Source organism: Monopterus albus, unplaced genomic scaffold, assembly GCF_001952655.1.
Source record: "Monopterus albus unplaced genomic scaffold, M_albus_1.0 scaffold1.1, whole genome shotgun sequence".
Classification (NCBI taxonomy): Eukaryota; Metazoa; Chordata; class Actinopteri; order Synbranchiformes; family Synbranchidae; genus Monopterus; species Monopterus albus.
Genome location: NW_018127881.1, coordinates 1635320 through 1647929, shown reverse-complemented (window position 1 = coordinate 1647929; position 12610 = coordinate 1635320). Strand labels below are relative to the sequence as shown.

The 12610-nt window shown below is 39.5% G+C and overlaps 2 protein-coding genes across 2 annotated transcripts in view; both read right to left on the bottom strand.

The window, feature by feature from the left end:
- Window positions 1-1622: 1622 nt before the first annotated feature.
- Window positions 1623-6179, bottom strand: LOC109966076 (SH3 and cysteine-rich domain-containing protein 3). The gene is made up of 11 exons (XM_020610706.1): window positions 6039-6179; window positions 5004-5160; window positions 4792-4889; window positions 4642-4697; window positions 4013-4121; window positions 3823-3886; window positions 3563-3603; window positions 3230-3333; window positions 3012-3063; window positions 2055-2192; window positions 1623-1721 (listed from the first exon to the last, which is right to left on the bottom strand). The coding sequence occupies exons 1-11, from the start codon at window positions 6177-6179 to the stop codon at window positions 1623-1625; spliced, it is 1059 nt and encodes a 352-aa protein (XP_020466362.1).
- A 3752-nt stretch (window positions 6180-9931) lies between these two features.
- Window positions 9932-12610, bottom strand: part of r3hdm2 (R3H domain containing 2) — a 57453-nt gene continuing 54774 nt past the window's right edge. The window contains exons 27-29 of the mRNA XM_020610581.1: window positions 12183-12277; window positions 11593-11677; window positions 9932-11167 (exon numbers count right to left, since the gene is read on the bottom strand). Coding sequence (XP_020466237.1) covers window positions 10782-11167; window positions 11593-11677; window positions 12183-12277 — 566 coding nt within the window. The 3' untranslated portion in view covers window positions 9932-10781. The remainder of the gene's footprint in view (window positions 11168-11592; window positions 11678-12182; window positions 12278-12610) is intronic.

The following is a 12610-nucleotide window of genomic DNA, read 5'->3' as shown; positions in this document are numbered from 1 at the left end:
ATGTGAGCCTTTGTCTGCCTGTCTAGGTGCTGTGTTTTTCAGGCCTGTCCTCACCACTGGAATGTCTCTGTGGACCTACACATGCCATGTGTACATAGTAAAGCATCTACACAGGGTTTCCTCTGGATAAGTACACTGCACTCAGGGTGGCAATGCCTCCATCTCATCTGATTCTCTCACTTGTTCCCCAACATGTCATTACCATTGCTATGAATGACACCAATAACCAGGTGATACAATAAATTCTGCACTTTTTTGTTTCTTTTCACACACACACACTGTCTGTATAATGAAACGCACTCAAATAGCATTCATCTAAGATAGATTATGAGAGAAAGCAATTAGGAAAAAGGGCACTTCAGATGAATGATACAACTTCAATTCTCATTTTACAGTAGAATGCCAAATATTGTTGTAATATTAATGTTGCTGTAGACAACAACATTAATATTACATCTTACCAAACATGGTGCCAAACAATGTTCACATATTTCTCATGACACTCCATCACAAATAAAATAAAGAAAATACACAACATGTATGTTTCTGTCAAATCAGGACAGGATTTTAGAAAGAGGCAACATTATTTATCTAAATTCGCCCTTAAATTCTAATTACAACTACATGCTCAGTACGCAATTAATATTGTAGCTCAACACAGTCATTAAGAAACAGGCAAAGGGAAATGTACAAACCAGAGCCACTACGTATATCGTGCCTTAAACTATTAACAAAGTAAAATAAACATGCAGTATTAAAGGGCAATATTTCTGGTGCAAAATGTGTTAAATAATAAAGTCAGTGAAGGTTGCCTGTTCACAGTCTTGTTCACAAAAAATCTGCACCTGTTCAACTCATTTATTCAGTTATTTTTCTGGCTATGCATACCAAATACACACTTGCATATTATATATTCTGCACACAGGCGTTGTATGGGGATGTAAGTAAGGTTGATAAGGAGCAAAGGAAAATGACAGCATGTGTACAGTGGTGGAAGAAGAGTGGAAGTCAGATTCTCTGCTACAAGTGAAAGTCCTGCATTCAAAATGTTACTGAATTAAAGCACACGTGCATTAGCATCAAAATACACCAAAAGTACAAGTATTCATTGTGAAAAATGGCACAATTCACATTAATGTATATTATATTATTGGATTATAATTAATGTTGGAGCTGGTAAAGGTAGAGCTAATTACCCATATGCTTATAATTTGAAGGACTTTACATGCTGCTGGGTACCATTTAAAATTTCCATTGGGGATCAACAGAGTCTTATAATTATACTACATTATTGTGTTTTATTAATCTGATTCTGAAAAGCAACTAAAGTTACAAAATAAAATTATAAAATTAGTTATAAAATAAATGCAGTGAAGTAAAAAGTACAATATTTGCCTCTAAAAGGTAGTGAAGTCAAAGTATGAAGTAGCAGAAAATTACAACATTCAAGTAAAGTACAGATACCTTAAAATTATACTTGAGTAAATGTACTTAGTTACTTTCACCACCACATGTGTTGAAATAAAAATGTAGCTATAAATTACAAACATGTTAGCTCCAGCAGACGATGAAACAGAGAAGGGAAGCGGACGGAGGTTTGACCAGTCGCCTGGCGATCCTCCTCAGATCTCCTGCAGCAGGTTGGCGGGGAAGAAGCCGAGCTTACGTCCTGTACTGACCTTCAGGTAACCGTTCACCTCCTCGCCCTTCTTCACCACAATCTGGGGAAAAACACATGGAAAAACACTGACTGGATTGGGAAATATATTACCATATTATGCCATATATTTATATGAATAGTGAACATGTCCGTGCAGCTTCTTCGTCATCCAGGTTCATTGTAAGCTGAAAAAACTTAGAAAAATCAAGTGGACTAGGTTTTTAGGTCGAAGACGTTTCACCTCTCACAGAGGCAGAACTGATGAAGCCTCTTGGATGAGAGGTGAAACATCTTCGACCTAAAAACCTAGTCCACTTGATTTTTCTAAGTTTTTTCCAGCTAAAATTCTTGTTTGGCTATATGATTGTGTCTTCATTGGAGTTTTTGTGTTAACCTGGTCTTTCTTCAAAGTGATTTGGCCCATCTCTCTGTTGCCGACAAAGGAGCGTGTCACCTTGTAGACCCTCTCTCCTGCTCGCACTCGGATGATGTAGCTGACAGGTATGAACCCTGTTTTGTCTCCGATCTTCCCCTGTTGGAACAAAAGTTTAAACGGTGAGCAGCTGCAGCTCCAGTTTCATGTAGCGTACTGTACTTAGATGGACTACATTAAAAAAATTTGTTCAGTGTGGCTTTGAAACCTGAGTGACTGACAAAAATAGCTGGGTGGATGATGCATTACAGATTCCATCCACTCTGGAAAACAGGGCTTCTGAAACATTTCCAGCTCTGGATCAATCAATATAACTTTGCAAAGTCAAACTGTGTCTCATCAGCTACATTTTCACAAGATTTGACAAAACATTTAGCATGAATCAATTACACCCAGCCAGATAAAAACTGGACCAAACAACAATGGGGAGTGTTTAGATGACAATATAACTGTTTCCTAAAACATACATCTTGTTGGGCAACTGCTGGATTATACAAATAAAAGGAAACATTCAGCACCTACATGGTCTTTTGATGGATTGTTTGGCAAAATCCTGATAACATTGCCAGAGCCACACAGACCGATACTGTAACTAGCAAGTGCTACATTAATTCAGCCTGGTGCGAGGAAAGGTTTGTGTCATTTGAGAAGTGTTTGTCAATTATTTTACAACCTACTTTTAATTACATTCCTGTGAAGTCAGTACCTACAGTATGTAGTCTACTAGAGCACAGTGAGGGAAATGCAATGGCATCCATTGTGAGCTCAAAGTTCAGTGTAACTGTCCTGACTCAAAAAAACCAAACATCTACAGTACTGGCACAAGTCCCAGATCCAGATAATCACCAAAATAATTAATCAATCCCCAAACCATTTGACAAATATTGCGTGATTTAAGAAATCAGCTCTAGGACTCACCCTCCACCATTCCTCATTGGAGTCATCTATCACTGTTATGCGGTCACCAGCACTTTGGAATAAACAGGATATGAATAATTTATGGAGAGAGTTCAACATTAGCTACATAATGACACAAGGGAGAAAGTTTGGTAGAACTTGGACTGTTGAAAAGGAAGACTGAGAGTGATTTATCGAGGCACTGAAAAAGATCAGGCAAGCTGAGGAGAGGTACTTACTGCACGTCTAGGTCATCTTTCTCTATGGCCTTGAATCTGTAGAGAGCCAGATAGTAGTGAGACTGACTGAACACACCGATCTTCCCTGGCTGAAGCTTCTTACTCTGGAAAACACAGACATATAAAGCACAGTACTGAGTTTACATTATCATTTGTTAAGAAAATATTTTCATCATAGTTTCAGATCTGTCAGCGTTGGGTTGTTAGCATTTTGTGTCATCAGCATTGTCACCACTACTGTCACTGATTTTGTTGCTATTGTATTTTTTTTATTGACATCATCATCATTATCATCATCATACTCGTGTCATATTGATCTTTACATTATCTGACCTTGTCATCAGCAGGCGCTTTGTCTCCCTTTTTATCACCTTCTGTGTTTGCTGGTACAAAAATGAGACAAACAAAAAGAAAAGGATTCACCTTTATAAACTGCACCTTTTGTTTTTGTAAAGAATATTTCAGTGGTATTTCTGCTGTTGTTGAACCATGTGAAGCAACTCTGATCTAACAGGGACCTCTGGCAGGAACATTAAAGAGAGAAAGCACGGAGACAGAGAGTGAGATACCCACCATTCTCAGCATGCACTCACCTCCTTCACCACCTTCCTCCTCCTCTTTTGGCTGGGACTCATCGTCCTCCATCATCATCATCATCTGGGCAATTTAAGGAGTCACAGTAGTATTAACACAAGTAAAAATAATTGAAATAAGGCCATTGTAGAGACTGGCAGTGCTTTATAACATTAAATGATTTCACCATGTACACAAGTGACTTTGTGCACTCACGTTCTTCTTGTCCTCTGAGTCCTTTTTACGCTCCTTGTTGGCCATGATCACTCCAATCCGCAATGTTTCAAACACAGGGTCAGTGCGGTTTGACTGTGCTGCCAATCAAACATCATCAATCAATGCATAGAGAAAAAGTGAATACAGGTACGAAGGCTTACATGCAACTCACAGGTTAACAAGAGGTATTTACATTTTAAGCCCTTTGAATTTTCATCTGTAACTGTCTACTGATAATTTCAATGTCTGCTCAACCACCAGTGAAAAGGACATGGTGAACGTTTGCAGTGAAATATTTAAACGACGAAATAAAAATGTATTTGAGAAAGTGAAAAACGGGAAAAAAAAAAATCTTCCGACGTAAAACTGAAATGTCTGATATAAGAATATTTAATTTACTTGGGTTTAAGGTGGAAATCATCTTTATGTAACAATGTACAGTTGGATGAAAAAGTATGTGAACCCTTTGGATCTCAGCATTTCTAGCATTTGCTCAGATATTGGTAGGGACATGTCCCTACTCTCAATCTGCAGAACTGTGCCCTTGGTTTTTCCACTGTACAGTGCTGCACATACAGTACAGTATGTGAGACTTACAAAAAGGCAGCAGCTCTGAGATTGTGGCGTTCTGCTGACTGCTGTACAGAGGAGAACTGTAGGCTCTTCTGAATCCTGGAGGCTGAAAGAGGAGAGAGATGGTATCAGAAAAAAAAAACATGTTAAGCAGTTTAGTTTTGATTTAACACCAAACTACTGTGGAACATGAATCTCACAATTTTGCCAAAACACCTCTGGAACTCCACATAGGGCTGACACTGGTGGTGGATGCTGGTTTTGCAGTTCTTACATCGCAATGCAAACTTATTGTTTACTGAAAGGACACCAAAAAAAAAAACAAAATTCGATCAGGAAACACACATTTAAAGACCACTGAAGTATATTTGTTTTGTCATGCAGGACACCAAAAAAGATAAGAGGAACATACAAACAATCATGCGTGCACAGACATCGCAAAACTTTGGTTTCTTGCAGTAGTGGTCCCTGAACTTGTGAGGTCTGTCATTGACCGGTTTGATTGGCTCTGGAGGAGGAGGCTCCTCTTTCTCTTCCTCTTCTACCTCCTCATCATAGATGAAATATACCTGAAGATGGATGAGGTGGAAGCAGAACAAAAACAGGTCGTACAGCACATGTGCAGTGGTTAACATCTCATGAAGCCATTTGACACTGTTTATTTTCAGTCAAGTAAACTCTAAACAAACAAAAATCCTCCTCCGTGATTCAGTTTTGGGATTCCACTGAACTGTTATGTCCTGGTTGTCTCTTTATTAATAAACCCAGTTAGATCCAGTATCCTGCAACGCCCACTGCCTGACAGATTAATATGACAGTGATTCTATTAATACTGAACCACGCAGTGTGCTGAGTCATACGGACTCTATCTTATGTTCACACAGAGTGTTCCATGTCAGTCAGAGAGGGTTTTTCCCAACTACAAAGCCACACACATCCAGACAGAGTTAACAGGTTCTGTCTCAACATAACAGGCAGGATTAGAGGCGTCCTGACTCTGAGGATTTAAACTACAATAACTGATAATACCAGGGACAGTTCACACATTACAGCACCATCACTCTGTAACTCTATTCAGCTGTCAGGATTGCTAAACAAACCTGCCACAATGCCTCAATGCATTTGTCAGCTTATATGTGACTTATTCAACTAGTACAGTTAGTTTCAAATCAATCAATATGTATTAAAAGGTTGAATGAGGCAGGTGCTGTCCTCTAACATCCTGCCTCCAACCTCACAATGAGGGAGAAAGGCATCTCATTTGTGGTGCCCACAATATAGAAACACTACATGTGAATAATTCAATAGCGATCTCTCTTTCCTCTGATAGACATATTTTGGATAATCAATTTTACTTAATACCACAAAGATAATCTCAATAAAATCCATTCTGGTTATTTGACTTATAAACAGCCTTTTGATGTGCATGTCACATAAGATGTCTCACCGTGTTGTCCTCCTCTTTCACCACATTATCAGGGACAGGTGGGTTGTCATGAATATCCACAGAGTCCTTTTCATCCAGCCTGTCATCATCAGGAAGCAAATGTTTGAATGCAAAAAATAAATAGTGACTGAGATTTCTCATGCTCACGGTGGGCCTAGTGTTACAGAGATACACACTGTGAAGCAACTTGGCAAGTTATTAATATTTAGTGCCATCATCAACAACTTGACACAGAACTGCTTCAGACTTCTGGCTATGTCTTCCAAAATGTTTACCACATAAGAGGTACTACTGCAGGACTTTCCCAAACAAATAAATAAATAAATATAGGTGAAGCAAGAAAGGCGTTCATTTCCATCATGTTTGTGCCTCTGGGACTTTGGTTCTGTATCTCTTATAATCATTATTTTGACTGTAGAATTTAATGAGTTGCCTTTCAAAGGAGGTTATGACTGTAATCAAAAGGGATAAATAAGAGATTAAAAAAAAAAAATTCTAGGTACATTATTTTCAGGTTTCTATACAAAAATGGTGAGGGGTTATTCCATGTGCAGGCTGAACTCACGAGTCAGAATCAGCCATTGTGTTTGGCCAGTCGAGGTTTAGTTCCCCAGATATGGAGAGACCGGACCAGCAGATGTCACTGCAGACAGAAAACACACCAGCATCACTTTTGTGAAAGTGTCTCCTGAAATACTTTTGTTGTTGTTGTTGTTGTTTTTTATGAAGAGTAACTCTTCTGTTTGGCTTCCAGTCATGATTAATAAACAGCCAGTAACTTCACATCTGTCAGAACTCTCCACAAAGGGATCATTCATGTTTTACCTTACATTTAACATCAGTGAACAAATTGCATTGATTTCCAACATGCAGTGCACACTAAATGTTTCTGGGGAAGCAACTTTATCTTCTAAAGGTTAATACAGACATCACTTTTAAACCGGAACAAGATACATAGTATGTCCAACACACCCACAGAGGGTTTTGAGGGTATAGTTAGTAAGGGGTTCAGTCCGACCAAGGGATGGGTAGATCGTTTTTCTGGATGCACACACATGCATAGATATCAACTGACCGTGAGACTTGGCTTCCACGTCTTCCTACACACTCAGTCAGGAGGGGTCCCTGCAGCACAGAACTTCTTGGGACTCTTTCTAGCTTCTTCTAGCAGTTTTGATCTTGGGTGCTTTACATGTTCAACTTTCCAAATGAGGATCCAACAGGTGGGAGACAGGGGTGAGTAATGCCAGCGAGCCAACCCAGCCCATCCCTGACCCTGCATATAAGTGTATGTGTGTGTGCGCGTGTCCATGTGACTATCTGTGACAGCTGAGCAATTTAAAAGTTGAGACGCTCTCCCAGCTGAGTGGTAAAAAAAACCGAGTGCCCTGCTTCTGTTGGTATATTATCACACACACACACAATCTATCTGAATGCATAAGACAAAATAAAGGTTTATCTGGATTTGGCGGAGGAACTCTAATCTCTCTGGTCACAAGAAGATAACACTGATTTCACACAGTGTGAATGGCAACTCTGGAGCAAGAAAAACAAAGGTTGAAAGTGGAGTATAGGAGAATAGTATACTGTAGCAAACTTACAAATAGGATGGATAATCATTTAGAATACTACAGAAGGCCCTTGTAATGTAAAGTACATACATTTAAGTGCAGATTTCTGTATTTATGTTTTCACAATGTTGAAGTAAAACATACAGTAAATGAGCACCACTTGTGTCAGAATGCCTTGATTCTTATGAGGAAACAGAACCACTGAGATTGTGAATATGAGCTGACGTAGCTGTGTTTTTACATATGCACATACAGCATTCATATTTGTATGTACAAGTCAAAAATCGGTTCTTTCAATAAATATTCTTAGGAGAAAAGTATATTCCCATGACCTCCATGTGTATCACATATTTACACAAGTGATTCCAACTGGGGAACTTTGGTGCATGTTATTCCACTTGCTCTGTCTTCATGTTTTCTATCTGTACTGTCAACTTTAATATAAAGGCGAGGTGACAAAACAATTGTAATAAAAATGGATTTCCTTCAAATCACAGAACATGAGTGCTAAGTAGGTACGCATTTCCATTTTAGGCTACTTTGTACTGTACTTTAACTCCACTACATTTCTGATTATATTTTACATTTTACTCTTATACGTGTATTTTACAGCTGCATACAAAATGTGATCAGTTTGATATGATGTACTGTTATGAAGCAAACTACCCAACAGTAGCTGCTACATTTTACTACAGCTCTCAATGCATCAATAATATTAATAATGATCCATTAATATGACATAGACCATTCTGTGTTACTTCTGATGTTACTTTTGATTAATTTTGATTAACTCTTTCAAAACTTTAATTCACATTCACCATCAGTGAATGGAACTGACTGAATGTGGGACAAATAGTAAAAATAGTGCAAATAAATGTACTTCACAGAATGCAGACACTTTTGCACTAGTTAAAAACACACAAGGGCATGTACAGGAAAATCAGCTGGTCGGAGGCAATGGGAAATATAAGTAAGTGACAAGATCTTCTGGTTTCCTTTAGTCACCTAAATTGTCAGTGAAGTGCAAAACAGCTGGTGCTGACAGCTCTACTGACTAAAGCCAAAGCATATGTGGAATGTCAGACACAGATGGAGGACTGAAAACCCAAAACTTGAATGAAATTACCTGTTGCTTTTGCTTAAAATGTAAAAAAAAAAAAAAATTTTTAAAAATCACAAGATTATATTATGTGAAACTACACAAAGCAGCAAAAACCAACTGAAAAACAAAATAAGAAAGCTGCTGCTTTTTTTTCCCACACCACCAAGATTTTAAGTTCACTTAAAATGTTACCGACTTTGGAAGTTGATTTTGAGGATAAACAGAAATTACTTGGAGAAATGGTCTAAAAAGATGGAAACATAAGCCGACACCTTCTCAAAAAACAAACTGCAAATATAAAATGGCAGCAGATCCCCTTGAGGTTGGGGAGGACGAAAACAGCCACCAGGGGGCGCTCAAAGGAAGCGTGTGTCCTACGAATCATAACCAGTCAGCCACCACATTAGTCATCTTCTTCCTCTTGGGAGCATGAATGTGTTCAGTATGTACAGAGGGGATGAACTCAAAGACATAAAGGAGGGGGTTTACAAAGATATGAGCACCTCTATACAAGAAACAAGAAGCCAAATGGTTTGATAAGTATGAAAATAATGAGCATCACATGTTCTGGGCTTCACAATCACCCAGTCACAGGATACAGAGGGGTGATTCTGCACTGACATAAGGGAATATTGTTGGAAGAGCAGTGTAAAGATGGAAACTTGTAGGATGTATGCTAAGGAGCACTGAAGCTGTTTTGGTTGCCCAGGTTCATACTAAAAGACTGATGTTTTTTCCATTATACTGTATATTCATATACAGAATACGACTTTATATAAGCAAATATACACACAACCATAGGAAAACTGAAGTCATTACGACTCTGAAGCTCAGTGCTCAGTTTTAGAAAAATCTAACAATGAACCACATAACACAGAAGATGTTTTGATAGATTTTTTCTTGAGTTTTATATTTTTAAAAACAAACAAAAATAACAGATTAAATAAACTTTACAGTAGACATATGCAATCATTGTGCACTTAAACTACTTCTTCTGATACGTTCTGCACAGCTGTCAACGAAAAACGCGAACACAATTGGGTGTCGGGGTAGAGCAGGGGGGATGTGGGGCAGTTGTAGGAGAGGAGAGGACAGAAGATGTGAGGTAGAGGGAAGTAAGGAGGAAACAAATGTGAGGAAGAGGAGAAGGGGATGAACAAGGAAGGAGTAAAGGATAAAGGAAGGCCTAAACTTTGTCACTTGGGAAATAAAGAAAATCACTGAATATATAGATTTCTTTTATTCCTTACATCACTTATATAAATATATTGAACCCCAAAAACAAACAAAAAATAAAAATAAATCAGAAAAAAACCCCAGCGCAACACAGAAACCCACAACAGCAGTAAGGCAAACAGAAAGCAAGGGAGGAGAAAGCAGTGAGAGTACATGGAACAGAAGAGCAGAGAAAGGTAGTATGAGACATGGCAAGAATAGAGGGCGGAGCGGTGGGGAAGAGCAGAGTGCACGCAACTGTGCGTATGAAAATGTATAAATATGTGAATTAAGAGACGATTTGGTGACAGAGCACTGAGGAAGAAGAGAAAGCACTGGCCGGAAAAGGAGGAGAGGTTGGAAAACGGAGGGAGGAGGAAAAGGTCTGACTGAGGTTGACTGTCCAGTGTGTCTTTGTTATGTGCTACGTGACCCTGTTGCCTGTGTTTATGTGTCTGTCTCTACTGGTATGTGTGTGTGTGTGTGTGTGTGTGTATACACATGTGTGGCATGGCGTGTGTTTTTGTATAATGGCAGCACACATTCCACGGCAACAGTGAAACACATGCTCGCGTGTCTTGTGTGCTCTTCTGCTATATAAATACAAAACAAAAACAATGAATTAAAAACAAACAACAAAATCATATTTGCAACCAAACTCCAGCCACCTCATGATTCATACCTTCGTCCCTTTTATACATTTGACACATCATTTAACTCAAGTTTGTTTTGTTTTTAAATTGTACACTAAGAGCAGTCCCCCCCCTCCCCCAATCCTCCTTCCTTTTCCACCACTCCACCATGAGTCTCTCTTTGTCTCTTTCACCTTCTTTCTTTCCTGCCCCTCTTTTCCTTTCACTGAGAACTAGCTTTCTCCAGCACACGCAGGTCATAGTTCTTTTTGGCGGCCCTCAGTTTGAAGAGGCTTGCCCCGCTGTTGTTGAGTTTGAAGGAAGCACTCTGGGCAGCCATGGTGCTGGGGAACACTGCCACTACTGTGTAGAGGTGAGCTGGGTCATGGCTGTCGCCCTTCACTCCAACAGGTACTATGCTGGCTCCTGGCCCAGAAGGCCCTGCACCAGGACAGGGGCCACAGCCTCCTGCTCCTCCTCGGCCTCCCTGGGGCTCCTTCAGCCACTGGATCTTGGCACCACATAGCGACAGCTGGTTGAAGAGCTTTTCAGCCTCGGGACGTGAAATCCCCTCTGGCAGGTCTGTTACCTCAAGTACTCGACTCACCACTGGACAAAGAAGAAGCAGAGTGTAAGAGAGAGAGATAAGTCATCAGGCCTGGTTGTTCAAGCTGCATTTTTAGTGAGTTAAATCACCTGTTTCAGAAACATGCTCAGTGTTTGCTGGTCTGTTTCAGCTAAGGACTTTTTAGTACAAGCAGTTTTCAGGGGAATAATAGTGTACCTGGTGCTGAGGCCAGTAGGACACTCAAGAAGAAATACAATTGGGCTTACTTGAAGACTACTGGCCTTGCAACGCTAAGCGCCTCAGATGAGAACATAGAGTATCACAACTACAATTAGTGGAGTTTTCAGACAATCACCACCAGATATTCTTAGGCACTTATTTGAAAATACAAGACCACCTGTAGAAAAAAAATATAGTGACACTTGAAGATGTAAAGCTGGTTTGTGATGATGCATCTCTAACTTACCTACATCAGTGGTGCCGAGATCCGTTGATGCAGATTTGAGTGTTTGTTTTTTCCCCCGTGCCCCGTGTTTCATTACTCCTTGGCCCTGAACACAACAACAAGTTTATTTTTATACTGCAGTAACATGGCAAGACACTAGGTGAGGGTATAAGCAATCAGTGAAAGCCTTAAACACGAGTCTTTAGTACATAGAGACTGCCAGCAGAAACAACACACTGGGCACAGGAGAGGGGATGAGGCCTGCAGGAGATGATGGACAGTGAATATGGCTTCCATTGGTCTTCAACTTCATTACCTCTTTATAACACAAAATGCTGCAAAGAACTATTTAATCATGCCTCACTGCAATGTAAAAGGTCATTTGGAGTCTCTACTTCTGCAAAACCTTGCTCCTCTTTGCCTTATTCAGTTTTTAGAGTGTAGAATTCATGATGGCTCTATTTAAGCCAGAATAACTGAATTACAGAAGCAAAACATCCTTAAAATGCCCCGTCAATTTGGAGCAGCTTAATTATGAATGGCCACTAGTTTTAAGTGCACAAGAACAGGAAGGGCAGTAAAGATTTAAGTTAGGGTGCATTAGGATTCACCTGATGGGAGCTGTAGGAGGACTGGCCATGCATGAGGGGAGGTGGACACAGGCTGTACTGGAGAGGCTGGCCCAACAGAGAGTAGCGCCCATCACCTAAACAATGTAAATCAAAATTTTAATATCAAAATAATCAACCCTGAAAAATACATACATGTATTGCCCCAGAAGCGACTAGCTGAATATAATCACCACACTACTGTTTTTTTATCTAACCACAGCCTTTTGTACATAGAAATTCCACTATATTGCCTTTATGGTGGCCATTCTTTATTGCAGCTTTGACTATTTACAGTAACATAAAAAAGTCCCAATGTTCTTTTTACACAGATACCAGCATCTCTGTACCAGAGGTGTGACATTTGATTAGATTTTGATTTGATTTATTCTTTCAAGCATGTAAAAACAGTTGATATGACAACACACATA